Source organism: Manis javanica, chromosome 1, assembly GCF_040802235.1.
Source record: "Manis javanica isolate MJ-LG chromosome 1, MJ_LKY, whole genome shotgun sequence".
Lineage (NCBI taxonomy): Eukaryota > Metazoa > Chordata > Mammalia > Pholidota > Manidae > Manis > Manis javanica.
Genome location: NC_133156.1, coordinates 109,113,374 through 109,126,988, shown reverse-complemented (window position 1 = coordinate 109,126,988; position 13,615 = coordinate 109,113,374). Strand labels below are relative to the sequence as shown.

The window sequence follows — 13,615 nt, the reverse complement described above, 5'->3', positions numbered from 1 at the left end:
TCTTTTTTCTTGGTAAATCATATCCTAGACACTTATGCCTGACACAGTAACTTGGCCACATAGTAATAGCATAAAATGTAGGTTGGTTGGGGGAATAAAAATGATTAGTTCAGTTTATTGGATAGATCATCTACTCGGTAAGTTAAGATACTTTCAAACCTAACTATTTTATATTACATTTATGATCTGTACTGAGTAGAGTCTTAGCAGAAGCTTATCTTTGAGTTCTATGAGTACTGGATAGAAAGGAAAAGTTGTTAAGACAATCTTAGTAATTATCTTACAGATGTAAATAAACTTCAGGAATAAAAATGTAACACTCAAGCAATATTGTAATAGTCATTTACTATTTTCAAAAAGACAGGGCTGATTTAGGGGTAAGAGTTTTAAGAGAATCTTAATGGGTACAATGAGTGGCAGAAGTAGGAATATCATTTAAAAAGCAACAAGCCTGAGATGCCTAAATACCATTTTGAATCTCTATCTGCATTTAAAAGAGGGCTTATGATCAAATGAATCACTAATTGGGACAATTTATATTGGAAATATTTTTAATGATTTACCTTATGGTTGTTTCTGGTTAACTCTTTCAGCCTTCTTTTTAATTAGTCTTTTACAGGAAAAAAGTAATACTATAATTATATACTATTCACTTTATCATCTTTTCACTATACACATCCCTTTATAAGTAATTCTACGAAGCCTAATAGAAATCAAGAAATCAGATCTATGCGTAGAATAAACTACAGGTCAGAAAATATTTATTTCCAAATGCTAACATTCTCACATATATGACAATCAAATTCAGGCAGACTGGACTGATGTTAAACTTATTGTTTTTATGCCTCAGGCCTTTATGCTTTGTTGCTCTAAGATGCATTCTTCCTGTCTTCAGCTATCCACATCCTAACTTCAAGGCTCAAATACTGTCTCCTCCACAAAATCTTCTTTGAAGGTCAAACTATATTCTGCTCCCGCCACCAACTGTTATCTTTAAATTCCTTCTCTACTCTCTATATGGCCCAAATGGCTGTTTTGTTTACTTATACTACATAACTTCATAAACAATAGGTCAGTTTTGAAAAAAGCAGATGACGAAGTAATACTAGTAAGTATGATTAAATTCTGGAAAAAATGTATGCAAGGAAAAGACTAGAAGGATATACAAATATATTGAGATTATTTTGGATGAGGGATTAGGAGTGACTTTTCTTCTTTGTATTTTAGTCTAAATTCCCTATAATAAATATGACTTAAATAATTGGGATATTTTAAAAGTTTATTATTTTTATTTTCTTAAAGATCATGGCACAAAGTTTTATTTCAAGTATTTGTTAAATACACATTAACATGCATATATATATATATCTTAACATAGGTATTACATGTCACTATATGTAGTCATCCAGTCTCTCTCTTGACCCAGCTGTAGAAGAGAGGTCCACCCAACCTCTGTGGTCACACCCTTGTAATTACCTATTGATATGGAAATGGCATAAATCTCTCCACCCCTTGGAAACACTTATTGATATGCAGATACACTAAAGCCAGGCGAGAGATTTTGGAAATACTACTGTTTTACCCACAGCCCACCTCTCCAGAAATCTCGCCTCACAATCTACACGTTCCCCATCTTCCGCAATGGTCCCTGTGCGAGAAAACTGGAGAATTTCAACCAGGTTAATAACATAAAATAGCAACAGCACTAATCACAATTGCATCAAAAAGAATACAATACTTAGGAATACCTAACCAAGGAATTGAAAGACCTATATCCTGAAAACTACAAGACACTCTTAAGAGAAATTAAAGGGGACACTAACAAATGGAAACTCAACCCATGCTCTTGGCTAGGAAGAATTAATATTGTCAAAATGGCCATACTTTCTAAGGCAATGTACAGATTCAATGTAATCCCTACCAAATTACCAACAGCTTTCTTCAATGAACTGGAACAAATAGTTTTAAAATTCATATGGAACCACAAAAGACCTCAAATAGCCAAAGCAATCCTGAGAAGGAAGAATAAAGCAGGGGGGATCTCGCTTCGCAACATCAAGCTCTACTACAAAGCCACAGTAATTAAGACAATTTGGTACTGGCACAAAAACAGACCCACAGACCAGTGGAACAGAAGAGAGAGTTCAGATATTAACCCAAACATGTATGGTCAACTAATGTATGATAAAGGAGCCATGGACATACAATGGGGAAATGACAGCCTCTTCAACAGCTGGTGTTGGCAAAACTGGACAGCTACATGTAAGAGAATGAAACTAGATCACTGTCAAACCCCGTACACAAAAGTAAATTCGAAATGGATCAAAGACTTAAATGTAAGTCATGAAGCCATAAAATTCTTAGAAAAAAAGCATAGGCAAAAATCTCTTGGACATAAACATAAGCAACCTCTTCATGAACATATCTCCCCGGGCAAGAGAAACAAAAGCAAAAATGAACAAGTGGGACTATATCAAGCTGAAAAGCTTCTGTACAGCAAAGGACACCATCAATAGAACAAAAAGGTACTCTAGAGTATGGGAGAATATATTCGTAAATGACAGACCTGATAAAGGCTTGACATCCAAAATATATAAAGAGCTCACGCACCTCAACAAACAAAAAGCAAATAATCCAATTAAAAAATGGGCAGAGGAGCTGAACAGACAGTTCCCCAAAGAAGAAATACAGATGGCCAACAGACACATGAAAAGATGCTCCACACTGCTAGTTATCAGAGAAATGCAAATTAAAACCACAATGAGATATCATCTTACACCAGTTAGGATGCCCAACAACCAAAAGACAGACAAGAACAAATGTTGGCAAGGATGTGGAGAAAGAGGAACCCTCCTACACTGCTGGTGGGAATGTAAATTAGTTCAACCTTTGTGAAAGCAGTATGGAGGTTCTTCAAACGTAAAAATAGAAATACCATTTGAGCCAGGAATTTCACTCTAGGAATTTACCCTAAGAATGCAGCAGCCCAGTTTGAAAAAGACATATGCACCCCTATGTTTATCACAGCACTGTTTATAATAGCCAAGAAATGGAAGCAACCCAAGTGACCATCAGTAGATGAATGGATACAGAAGATCTGTTATATATACAAAATGGAATATTATTCAGCCATAAGAAAACAAATCCTACCATTTGCAACAACATGGATGGAGCTACAGGGCATTATGCTCAGTGAAATAAGCCAGGAAGAGAAAGACAAGTATCAAATGATTTCACTCATCTGTGGAGTATAAGAACAAAGGAAAAACTGAAGGAGCAAAACAGCTGCAGACTCACAGAACCCAAGAATGGACTAACAGTTACCAAAGGGAAAGGGACTGGGGAGGATGGGTGGGAAGGGAGGGATAAGGGGGGTGGGGGAGAAAGAGGGGCATTGTGATTAGCACGTATAATGTAGGAAGGGAACGGGGAGGGCTGTACAACACAGAGAAGACAAGTAGTGATTCTATAGCATCTTACTACACTTAAGGACAGTGACTGTAATGGGGCATGTGGGAGGGACTTGGTGATAGGGGGAGTCTAGTAAACATAATGTTCTTCATGTAATTGTAGATTAATGACACCGAAATAAAAAAAAATTAGCAACAGCACTAAAATCATGATAATCCTCAAGCCAGAGGCTTCAGCTAGGTTCAGAGTCCTAGGCAGATTTAGTCCATAGCTTGCCCATTCCACAGGCAGTCACTAGGTGAGTTTAGAGCAAGAGCAATCATTACTTGGTAGCAGGCCACAAGGACTGTAAAAGAAAATAACCTTATAGTGTTTTAATGACACCAGCATAGGCAAATTTTGTCCATCAGGTAGGATACATGCAAGAGAGTGGTCCTGTGATAGGACTGTGGCAGGAATGGGATCTCATCCTGGTCTAGTATATCAGACTTTCACCCCTCTTCCTGTGGGGGTTACTGATGGATCTACATGTAGGGCTGTGGGAGGCACATAAACTGGCCACAATGGTTAAGACAAAACTCACCGGTAAGATGGATCTTACCTTCCGACCTTTCTGGGTACACTACCAAGGTCTTTGGGGCCAATCTGCTGTTGCTCCAGAAATACACAGGAGGCCAACTTCCAGGCCTTGTTCCCAAGGTGCCAGAAGGGCCTGCCATTGTTGGTCCATGTGTCAAAATGTTCAAGGCGACATAGTCTTCAGGTTGCTGTAGGACTCAGTCACACAGTGCACTTCTAACGGGATTCTGCTGACCTCTTCAAAGGTCCAAGGCAGTCGCCACTGACAGGCTAGAGCTTACACTGTCTTCTGCCTGAGGCAGGCTGTTCTGCTAGTCAATGCACCTGGGTTACAAGGTGCTGCTGAGGCCCCAGCCCCAGCCATCTTCAGTCACATGGGCATCCAGCTCACAGGGCCCTGATGGGTCTGTTTCACTCAAGGCCTTCACGGCCTTGACTGTCCATTTTGCAACAGCAGAGATAAATGCACACGTTTCATGCCAGCCCCACCTGATGCCCTTTTGTACTAAATAGCATAAGGGCTTCAGAATTTGTGTCAAGTGTGGAATAAACACTCTCCAGTAGCCTACAAGACCCAAAACCTCTTGCAAAAATGCCAGATTTATCTGTAAGGTAGTCAGACATGAGCGTAACATCACACGCAGTATTAGACACCCGAGGGTTGTGGGGGGTACCTGGAAAACCCTTGGGGGTTTTAAATCATGGAGCATTCAGCTCCTGTGTCCATCAGGGCCAGGACACACTGCACATTAACTGGGTACTAACAAACATCATTCTACATGTGGCCTCTGGTCCCTGCCACATACCCCAAGGTAGGGGCATTGACCCTCCCCCCTCAGCTGAACTGCAACATCCAATCATCGTCCTGTGGGAGTGAGGGCCCAGGCAGAGCCTGAGTACTGTCTCCGATGAAGTCTTGCAGGGACACAGGCTAGACATGGGCTTTGCCTCTGGCTTCCATATCCTGGACCTCAGCAGCTGGAACTGCTGCTCTATCTTTAATTGATGCCACAGTTCTAAAAAGATCTTATTGGGCTCCCCATCAAGTTTTTCTTTCACACCCCAGCTTTCATCAAACCAACCCACATCTGGGCCCTTGAGACCTTCATGGGGCCTTTTGCACCTCTCCTTTCAGTCGTAGCCTATACTTCCTTCCGTGCCCTTACTGTTTCAACCTCCCCCCAGATCTGCTAAAGTACTAGTAGGCTCACATATGGGTTGCCCTATGTGGGGGGCAAGAATAGTCACTAGGGACCCAAAGAGAGATTGGGGAGCTGTATGGAGCACTAGATTTCTCATTCCTACAGTGAACAACAACTCATTGGTGCCCTGAGGTGGAGTCCATATTATAGATATTTTTTATGTCCAATTCCTGCAATACCTGTTGGAGCTCTGCATACATTTTCCAGCTGGTGGGTAAGTACAGTAAATCACCCTTAGGCCAAACTGCTCTGATGGCTGCTGACAGCCAATCCAGAAGCACCTGATTCCCTGAGGTGTGATGGGCACTTTGCAACCGCTGCCAGAGAACAGTGCAGCATCAGGGAAGCCAATCTACTCATTTCTGAACCTGACAGAACAATGTTTTCCATCCCCATATCCAGAGACGCAAAAGCCACACAGGGATAGGTTATGATGGGCTCTGCCTATATCGGACACTCATGTCCACCAGCTCATCCTGGGTATGGGGGTGGAGCACGGAGGGCTCCACAACCTGGGGAGGGGGCTGCTCCTCCCCCTCAGGAGCCTACAGTTGTTGCTTTTACTTTCTTAATTACAATCAGGTGGGCCTTTAATACAGGAGAGGCTGGTGCCTCAGGCGGTGGCCTCCGCAACAAATAGGCTGTCAGCTCCACCCCCTCATCCTCTCCTGACACCACCTCCACCATCTCTGGAGCTGAAGGCACCCTCTTTCCTCCCGTCCACCATGACCTTTAGCAATGTGGACTCTCCTGCTGCCTCCCCACTCGCTGTTGCCAAGGATTTTCCAGGAGCACGACCTGTCCTCTCAATAACCGTCTCTCTTCCTTAGGGGCATCCCATAGGTCATCGCCCAGCTTCTCCAAGCAATGCTGAAGTGTGTGTCTCTCCCACTGAAGTCTCTCCTTGATAATCCTCTCTCCCCTCAGTAACACTTTCCACTGTCTCAACAAACAGACCTCCTACAATGCCAGCAGCTACACGGCCACTCACGGCCTCTAAGCAATCTTCCATCCAACAGAGGGCTAATTCTGCAGCTTCCCATGTCTCCACTCTTCCCCAGTTCTTGGGAAGGCCCCATCCCTCTCGAAGGTGCTTTACTCTACACCAATTCCCCACTAGAAGCTCCCCAACTGGAAGCCCCACATATACGGGGTTCCTGAATAAAGCTTCATCCTCTACCACTTCAGCCACTGGGGCCTCCCCACCATCCCTAGAGGCAGCCCACTCAAGGGCTGCACCCATGTAGACTAATTTTGGGTTCAGAGGTCCTGCCGACTACCACCAGATGTAACTCTGGGGGGAAAATCCCAGGGCAAAATACCTCTAAAACCCAAATCAGTCAGAGAGAGAAATAAAGTTAAGAAACTCTTTTATTTCTTATAAGCAGTCATCCCGTCTTTCTCTCTTGACCTGGCTGCAGCAGGAGAGAACTTCACCCAGCCTCTCTGGTCCACATAAACCCTTCATTGGTCTTGTAATTTACCTACTGATATGGAGATGGTACTTCACTCCACCCTTTGGAAACACCTATTGCTATGCAGATGCACTAAAGCCATGTGAGAGATTCTGGAAATACTACAATTATACCCACATTAGCCATCATAGCAAAGTTCAAGGTCTTTTGTTATCTATTTTATACTGGTCACTCATCCATTTATTCTCTCATTCAGCCATCATTCAACCAATTAAGGAATACTGAGCTATCATTCACTATGTTGGTACCTGGAGGTGGGGGTTACAAATATAAATACAATAAAACAAGGTATTTTCTATAGTGTTTCAAAATGTGGTAGGAACAAGACAGCAGCCTAAGTCTGCTTTAGCAAGGCTTCAGGAACTGCCAAGAGAAGATAAGGATTTAACTTAGGGCAATATACTGGGGAAAGGCAGAAAAAGGTGGAGAAAATGGTGAGAAACTATGGTCAAAGAAAGGTAAGGGCTTGCACAGACAGTAATCAGAATGCATGACAATAGAACTTGATAGTTGGGGCTCAAGTAAGCAAAAAAGATACCAAGAAATTTACTACACTCACATCAAAATTTCTGACTTTGGCAAAGAGTTGGAACATGGAATTTGAAACATGGAACAAAGGGTTGTAGCATGGAACAGAGAAAGAGAAACATATTTATTTGGGAAGGCAAGAGTGGATGGCTGAAGTTATGGGACAAGGAGTTTAAATAGACTAACAAGGCTCAGAAGAGCTCTGGAGATTACAAACCATTTGAAAGCAGTGTAGAAAAGGAGACCAAGAAGTACCAGAGGAGGAGGAGACTCGGGAGAATGCTCATAGAGAAACAAAGAAAAGGTTAGAAGAATCAAGAGAAGAGGCAGTTTCAAGAATGGAGAAGTTAACAAAATCAAATGCTGAGAAGTGTAGGGAAAAATGAAGAAGTAAAATGCATACAATGGATATGACACCTAAGAGGTCTTTGATGAGTGACACCAGAGAGGTTTCTGTGGAGTGGTGGGCTGAAAGACTGCTTTCAGCAGGCTAAAGACTCAGTGGGAGGCATGGAAGTGGAAACTTCAAGGATGGACTAGTTTTCCAGCAACCTGCCTAAAAAAGGAACAAGAAGGAAAGAGACCACACTGCTTTGCCAGTGAAAAAAATGAAACCATTCAAAAAGGTAAACAAAGACTTTTGGAATATAGAGTGTATAGGTGAAATCAGAACCAGTTAATGAAACAACAAAAACGGTGAGGAAAATATTTTCAATAGTATAAAAAACCAAAAGCAGATAAACTATATAAAAATCACAATATATGAACACTTCACTCCTATGAATCCAAAGCTGCATTTTAAAGAAAATTTTAGCATATGAACAAAGTCCATTTTTAGTCAAAGAAAAAAGATAAAAGAAAGATCAAATGTCATTATTTCTTACCAAACTTCGGTGTAGTAAAAGTGAATTCTGGACCATCCTTTCCACCTTCATCTGTGTATGCTGCCATTCGTACCATGTACAAAGTATCACTAGTCAAAGAGGACAGTGTATATTCTGTGTGGGAAGAATCCACATTCACAGCTGGAAGAAATCAGTAAGTGTGGCTTTACTCAACTACTCAATGTTTTTGTAAAATGTATTTTTATTCCTTTTTAATACTTTCACAATGTCAAAGAAGGCCAAATGCAAATAACTTGCATAACTTGACATTATATTCTTCTATAAGCAGCACACAGTATTTCTTCAATAAGACCATAAAAGCAACCAAAAGGCATATTCTCAAGTGTCTCTTTTCTGAGGAAAATACACTATATTAAGATGTGCAACACCAGAATGTAAGACTTACATTGGTATTTGAAAGTTTAAAAAAGTATATTCTTAATAACTTGTTAAGTTTTATTACCAGTTTCATTTCCAATGATGGTTCTATAAAATATAGTATAATTTCTGATGAAGCCATTCTGAACATCAACAGGAAGTTGGTCCCACTCTAAGACAGCTTCATTTTTCCCCACTTTTTTTGTCCGAACAGTAGGTCCTTTGGAAGGTGCTAGAACAGAATAGATAGTTGCTAAGTGAAAAACCATTAGAATTTAGTACTCTTTAGAATTTTGTAAAACTTCATTATGAAGAAATTATTTGTTTCAACATAGTCAGACATATCCTTATTAAATGGATAAAATGTCTTTGCTAATACAAAACATTTTTCAAGGAAAGTGAGTTTGACTTACGAGCTTGTTTAAGGTATGCCTTTATAGACTCTGGGCTTCCCGGTCCATCAGCATATACTGGAGTAACTGTTATCAAATAACATTTGCTCTCTGCTAGGTTCCCTAAAATAACAACAGTAGTACATTAAGCATTTTTCCCCATGATAGAAAACCCTAATTAATGCCATTATTTTTACATTATAGTTTCATGATCATTAAACTTTCTTTTAAAACTGCAGCTTTTAAAGTAAGCATTGCCTTTTGTGTACTGGATCCAAGCTTAATAGATTACAACTGTTTCTGAAAGTAAAAGATTATTTTTTGCCAACACAGTGGATTAAAACATGTACACTGTCAATAAAATTACTATATTTGTATTTAGAATTTATAAAACACTGATCTCAAACTATCCTGGGTCTTAATAGTTTGACAATTTTTGTACATCTCACTCAGTTCTCTGAGAACTGTCAATGAACACAACACCACTAACCAGAGCTAGGGAAAGCAATGATGGCCCTGTTTGTCATGTGGCCAGGAAAAAAAAGAATTATTGTTCTTTCTCCTAAAAAGTAGCAGTTTTAAAAGAAAAAGTTATCTTGAATACTTAATTTATAATGCCAAATGAACAAGGTAATCTACCCACATTTCTTTACCATGCAACAGAAAAATTTTTCTTTCTATACAACATCTTATCTGTCCACATCAGAAAATAAGGTGTTATACTTGAGTTTATGCCTCTGATAAGAACTTACATTTCCTTACCTATTACTCATGAAGATACGTATAGTCCTTTGTCTTCTTAAACTGAGCAATTTACCTTTCCTTTATGCCTACCTTTCCTTTATTCCTAGATGAATAATTTTAATATTCTTCTGTAGTATGTGCTGTCATCAGGACTACTTAGTTATATGGGGCTACCTGTGCAACCTGAAGATCTCCAGAGCCTATGTTTATGCTTTTTAAGAGGTTTCTGTTGTTCAGTTATCACTAATCTGTCTCCTCTCTAGCTACACCATGCTTTTAATTTGATAAGTTTAATAAACTAGACAAGTTTGCATATTAAATATTAGGTTAATGAGGACCAAACAGCCTATTTATGAATAAAGCCCAGAAACTTTATGATAGGTATGTCTTTGTTTAGAGCTTTTCTCTGATTAATCATATTATTCATAGCTTAATTCTAATGGTTATCTTCTTTACTAAGAAAATGCATACAAGCTGAGTATTTTTCTCTTTAAAGTTGTCACATCACTTTAAAAATTGATTAACTAGTGCCTTAAAACACAGAGCAATCGATTTTGAAGCTCTATATCATTACTTACTGTCCTTCATTAGATTTCCAGTTAAAAGACAAGGAAACCCAAGTTCTAATTCTGCTTCTCCTATTCAACAACTGTTAAGAAGTCACCCAGATGCTCTAGGAAAATATTTCTCACTGAAGGACGAGGGAGTTAAATGAGGTACAAAGAACATAGAACTAGTTAGGCGCAATGGTTGGATTATCTTATATTTCTTTCTTTACAGTTTCATGAGCATTCCTTTCATGATCAAAACACTGGAGTATAGAAAGATAGCATTAATCCCACTTTGTCCATATAAACAGACCCTGCAGTTAAGTGTGACTTGAGAATCACGCATCTAGTAAACTAGATGTGACTAGCAACTATGATAAATTGGACATCTTTTCAACCAACCACAGCATCTATAAAGCAGAAGAGAGTATGTAAAATAAAGATCTGTCTAAAGAGTTAGAAAAAAGGACATTAACTTAAACGTCTTCAGCCAGGTATACCTCTTAAATAGGTGTGATGTACAATACCGTCTTCTTGTTGCCAATCTGGGATACAGGGTGATTTATCTGATAACACACACCATTCAAGTACGTATTTGTTTACAGATTCATTTGGAGCGGTCCATTCTACCCAAAGCATGTTATCTTTGGGAAATGCTTTAAGATCCTTTATAGGGTGAGTAGCTTTAAAACAAAGTTTGAATACTGATGTAATAAATGAACACTTAGAAATTTTTAATTTCAGTATTTTACATTCATTTCCAAAACCATGGGATCTATCTTGCTATGTTTTTGTAGCACATATTAACATGTATTTGCATGAAAAAAGCATTTTATCATTTACATGTAATATATTTTCAAATGTAAATATTCTCAAAATTATTCAAATGTTTTATATATGTAAATTACAACTGTTTTTCTTTGAAAGCTACAGATAAACCTATTTAAGTCACAGGCATATAAAGTTCCAAAAACTTTAAAATAATATTAAAAAAATAAGTTATCAGAAAATGCTCAAATGAATTAAATGGCTTACTGCAAAGCTTAAGTGAACCATATAATAATAGAACAGACTGTCTGGCTGCTGAGTTCTAATAGCATGACTATTGCTGATACTGAGGAGACAGTCTTAGAGTAAGTATATTCTACTTACTGAAAAGATTCCTTAGCATCTTTTACAGAAGCCCTGTCCAAACCTAACTATCTTTTCCCATCCATAAGTCAGGCTTCATCTCATAGACACAAACCTTGAAAGCCATAGGGAGGGATGGTTAAAACAGATGCATCTGATTTGCCAACCAGATTTCTGGCTGTCAAAGTTGCTATGTAACGATCGTTTGTGAGGTTTACTTGCAGTTTTGTGTCATTAACTATATAATTTTGTAAACGTGATTTCCATCTTGTGAGAGTCACTTCATAATCCAAGATTTTTCCATTGGCTTCAAAAAGAGGCAATGTCTGGAATAAAATAATTTATTTAAAAAACATATTTCATAAATCTTGGATAAAGTTAATCGGTTTTACTTCGCATTCACAATTTCTGCTGTATGTCAAATCTCTTAATATTTAATTGAAAGGGACTGGCACTTCATTTTGAACTCTCTACTATAGTAAAACTACTACATACTAGTAGAGTTAAAGCATGACTTCAATTAAGGGGGAAAGTAGCACCATTCTGTTAGCTTTTAGTTCTGTATACAATTCTGCACTGTGGCTTTGTACGGCTAAATTATTTATGCCTGAGTATTTTTCTATATCTTTTAGTATGATCCCTCATGCACATTCATGGAGTGCACAACAATTTTACATTTCCTATTACTGGCATACACTTTGGTTACTCAAAACCTTTTTTGATTATTTTCTATAAGGCACTCAGGAAAGTTCAATAGAAGACAAGGTCCTTACTTCTTACAGAATTTTCAAAGAACTATGCTTAAGTATCTATGAGGTATTACTAGCAGGTTTATGAACCTGACTTCTATATAGTATAGACAAGGCTTTGTGTTTCTAGTTGTTAAAAATTGTTATCATATGCTTTGCTGATATTAAGATGAATAAAATTTTAAGTCAGACTTCATTCATAATACCATATATAATTATATAAGAGGTTAAAGTATATAACTTTACCTTCCACATAAGCTGCACAGATCTATAGCCACGAGAATGGGATGGCTCTATCTTATACCAGAAACTTGGTGCCTTGGATGGTCCTAAAGAAATGACAAACTTTTTAAAAGAAAAGTTTTTATTATGACAGTAAAATATAATCTTGGAGATGAGGTTCTCTTAGTTTGTTTTTAATATCCTTGTCCTTCAATCACACAATGTCTCTAACTTGTTCTCTGCATTCAGTGTTTGCCCACCCCAGCATGATATGCTAGACATTCCTTTAGTCGTCAGGGTGATAGTCTGACAGTTTAGATTGGAACTCTTTTCTATCTTAAAACTGTAAAGCTACAAATATATCCTAAGCAATATCCAAAGATATGTCACTATTCCTTATTGCTAAAAATAAAATTAAAAAGTCATGAAATAATACCTGCTTAAAACCCCTAAATGTATATATGAAGAATATAAAACAAACTAAATGGAGTAAATGCAGTATAGTTTTATTACCTAATGTTGGAATGATTTAGTGTAATAGGAAATAATAAAAATGAACTTACAGGATTGTTGTAATCATCCACATGAAAAAGCACTTTATAAAACAACGTATCAACTACTAGAATTAGATTTTAGAAGTCCCTTTAGAATCAACTGATCTTCAAATTTTTATAAATGTAATTGTAAAATATTGTATTCAAAAGAATAAAAAAGGATCTGAATAAAATCTAAGCAGTGATGTGTTGATCTTGAAAAGACAATTATAGATGAGGAAATTATAGATGAGGCTTGGGAAAAGGCTGCTGATACAGGACATTCAAACAGATATATACAGGGGTACAGGACTGCACCCAAAAAAAATAAAGAACATGAAATTATGAAGAACATTTTATGAGCCAGAATTATTTTCTAACATAAAGATAAACCTAGGGACTTCATTCGCTAAGTTGAAGAAATGCTTAATTCAATAGTTCTTAACTTTCTAGGTCCCCCAAGATCTCCCCAGAAAACGCACATGAACACTAAACACTATTTTTCTACATTTTTAACTAGTTCAGGAACTCCCCCAAACTGACCTAAGTACCTTTAAAAGCCTCAAGAATTCCAATTTAATAATTCCTAGCCAAGAAAAGGAATCTGGCTGAGAAACCCCAAACCAGCATTAGCAGGATTGCTTTCTTTCCTGGCAGTTATGAGAATGAGAGAAAAGTCTTAGTGGAGAAGGATACTTACCCTCTCTGCCTTTGATACTCTCAATTCATGCAAGTGCCTAAACACCTCTGGTAGACGTGAAAGTGAAGGGAAACAGACTGGAGGGGAGGTTTTAAAGCTGTGGCTGCTGCCTGTGACACCTACAGGGTTGGGGGAGGCA

General features: G+C 38.2%; 1 protein-coding gene across 1 annotated transcript in view; it reads right to left on the bottom strand.

Annotated features, from left to right (window-relative positions):
* The window catches only part of IL6ST (interleukin 6 cytokine family signal transducer), a 79,016-nt gene that overhangs the window by 8,965 nt on the left and 56,436 nt on the right, over positions 1–13,615 (bottom strand). Inside the window, exons 9-14 of the mRNA XM_037022341.2 lie at positions 12,268–12,350; positions 11,388–11,598; positions 10,642–10,824; positions 8,871–8,972; positions 8,543–8,689; positions 8,080–8,220 (exon numbers count right to left, since the gene is read on the bottom strand). Of these exons, the coding sequence (XP_036878236.1) occupies positions 8,080–8,220; positions 8,543–8,689; positions 8,871–8,972; positions 10,642–10,824; positions 11,388–11,598; positions 12,268–12,350 (867 nt within the window). The remainder of the gene's footprint in view (positions 1–8,079; positions 8,221–8,542; positions 8,690–8,870; positions 8,973–10,641; positions 10,825–11,387; positions 11,599–12,267; positions 12,351–13,615) is intronic.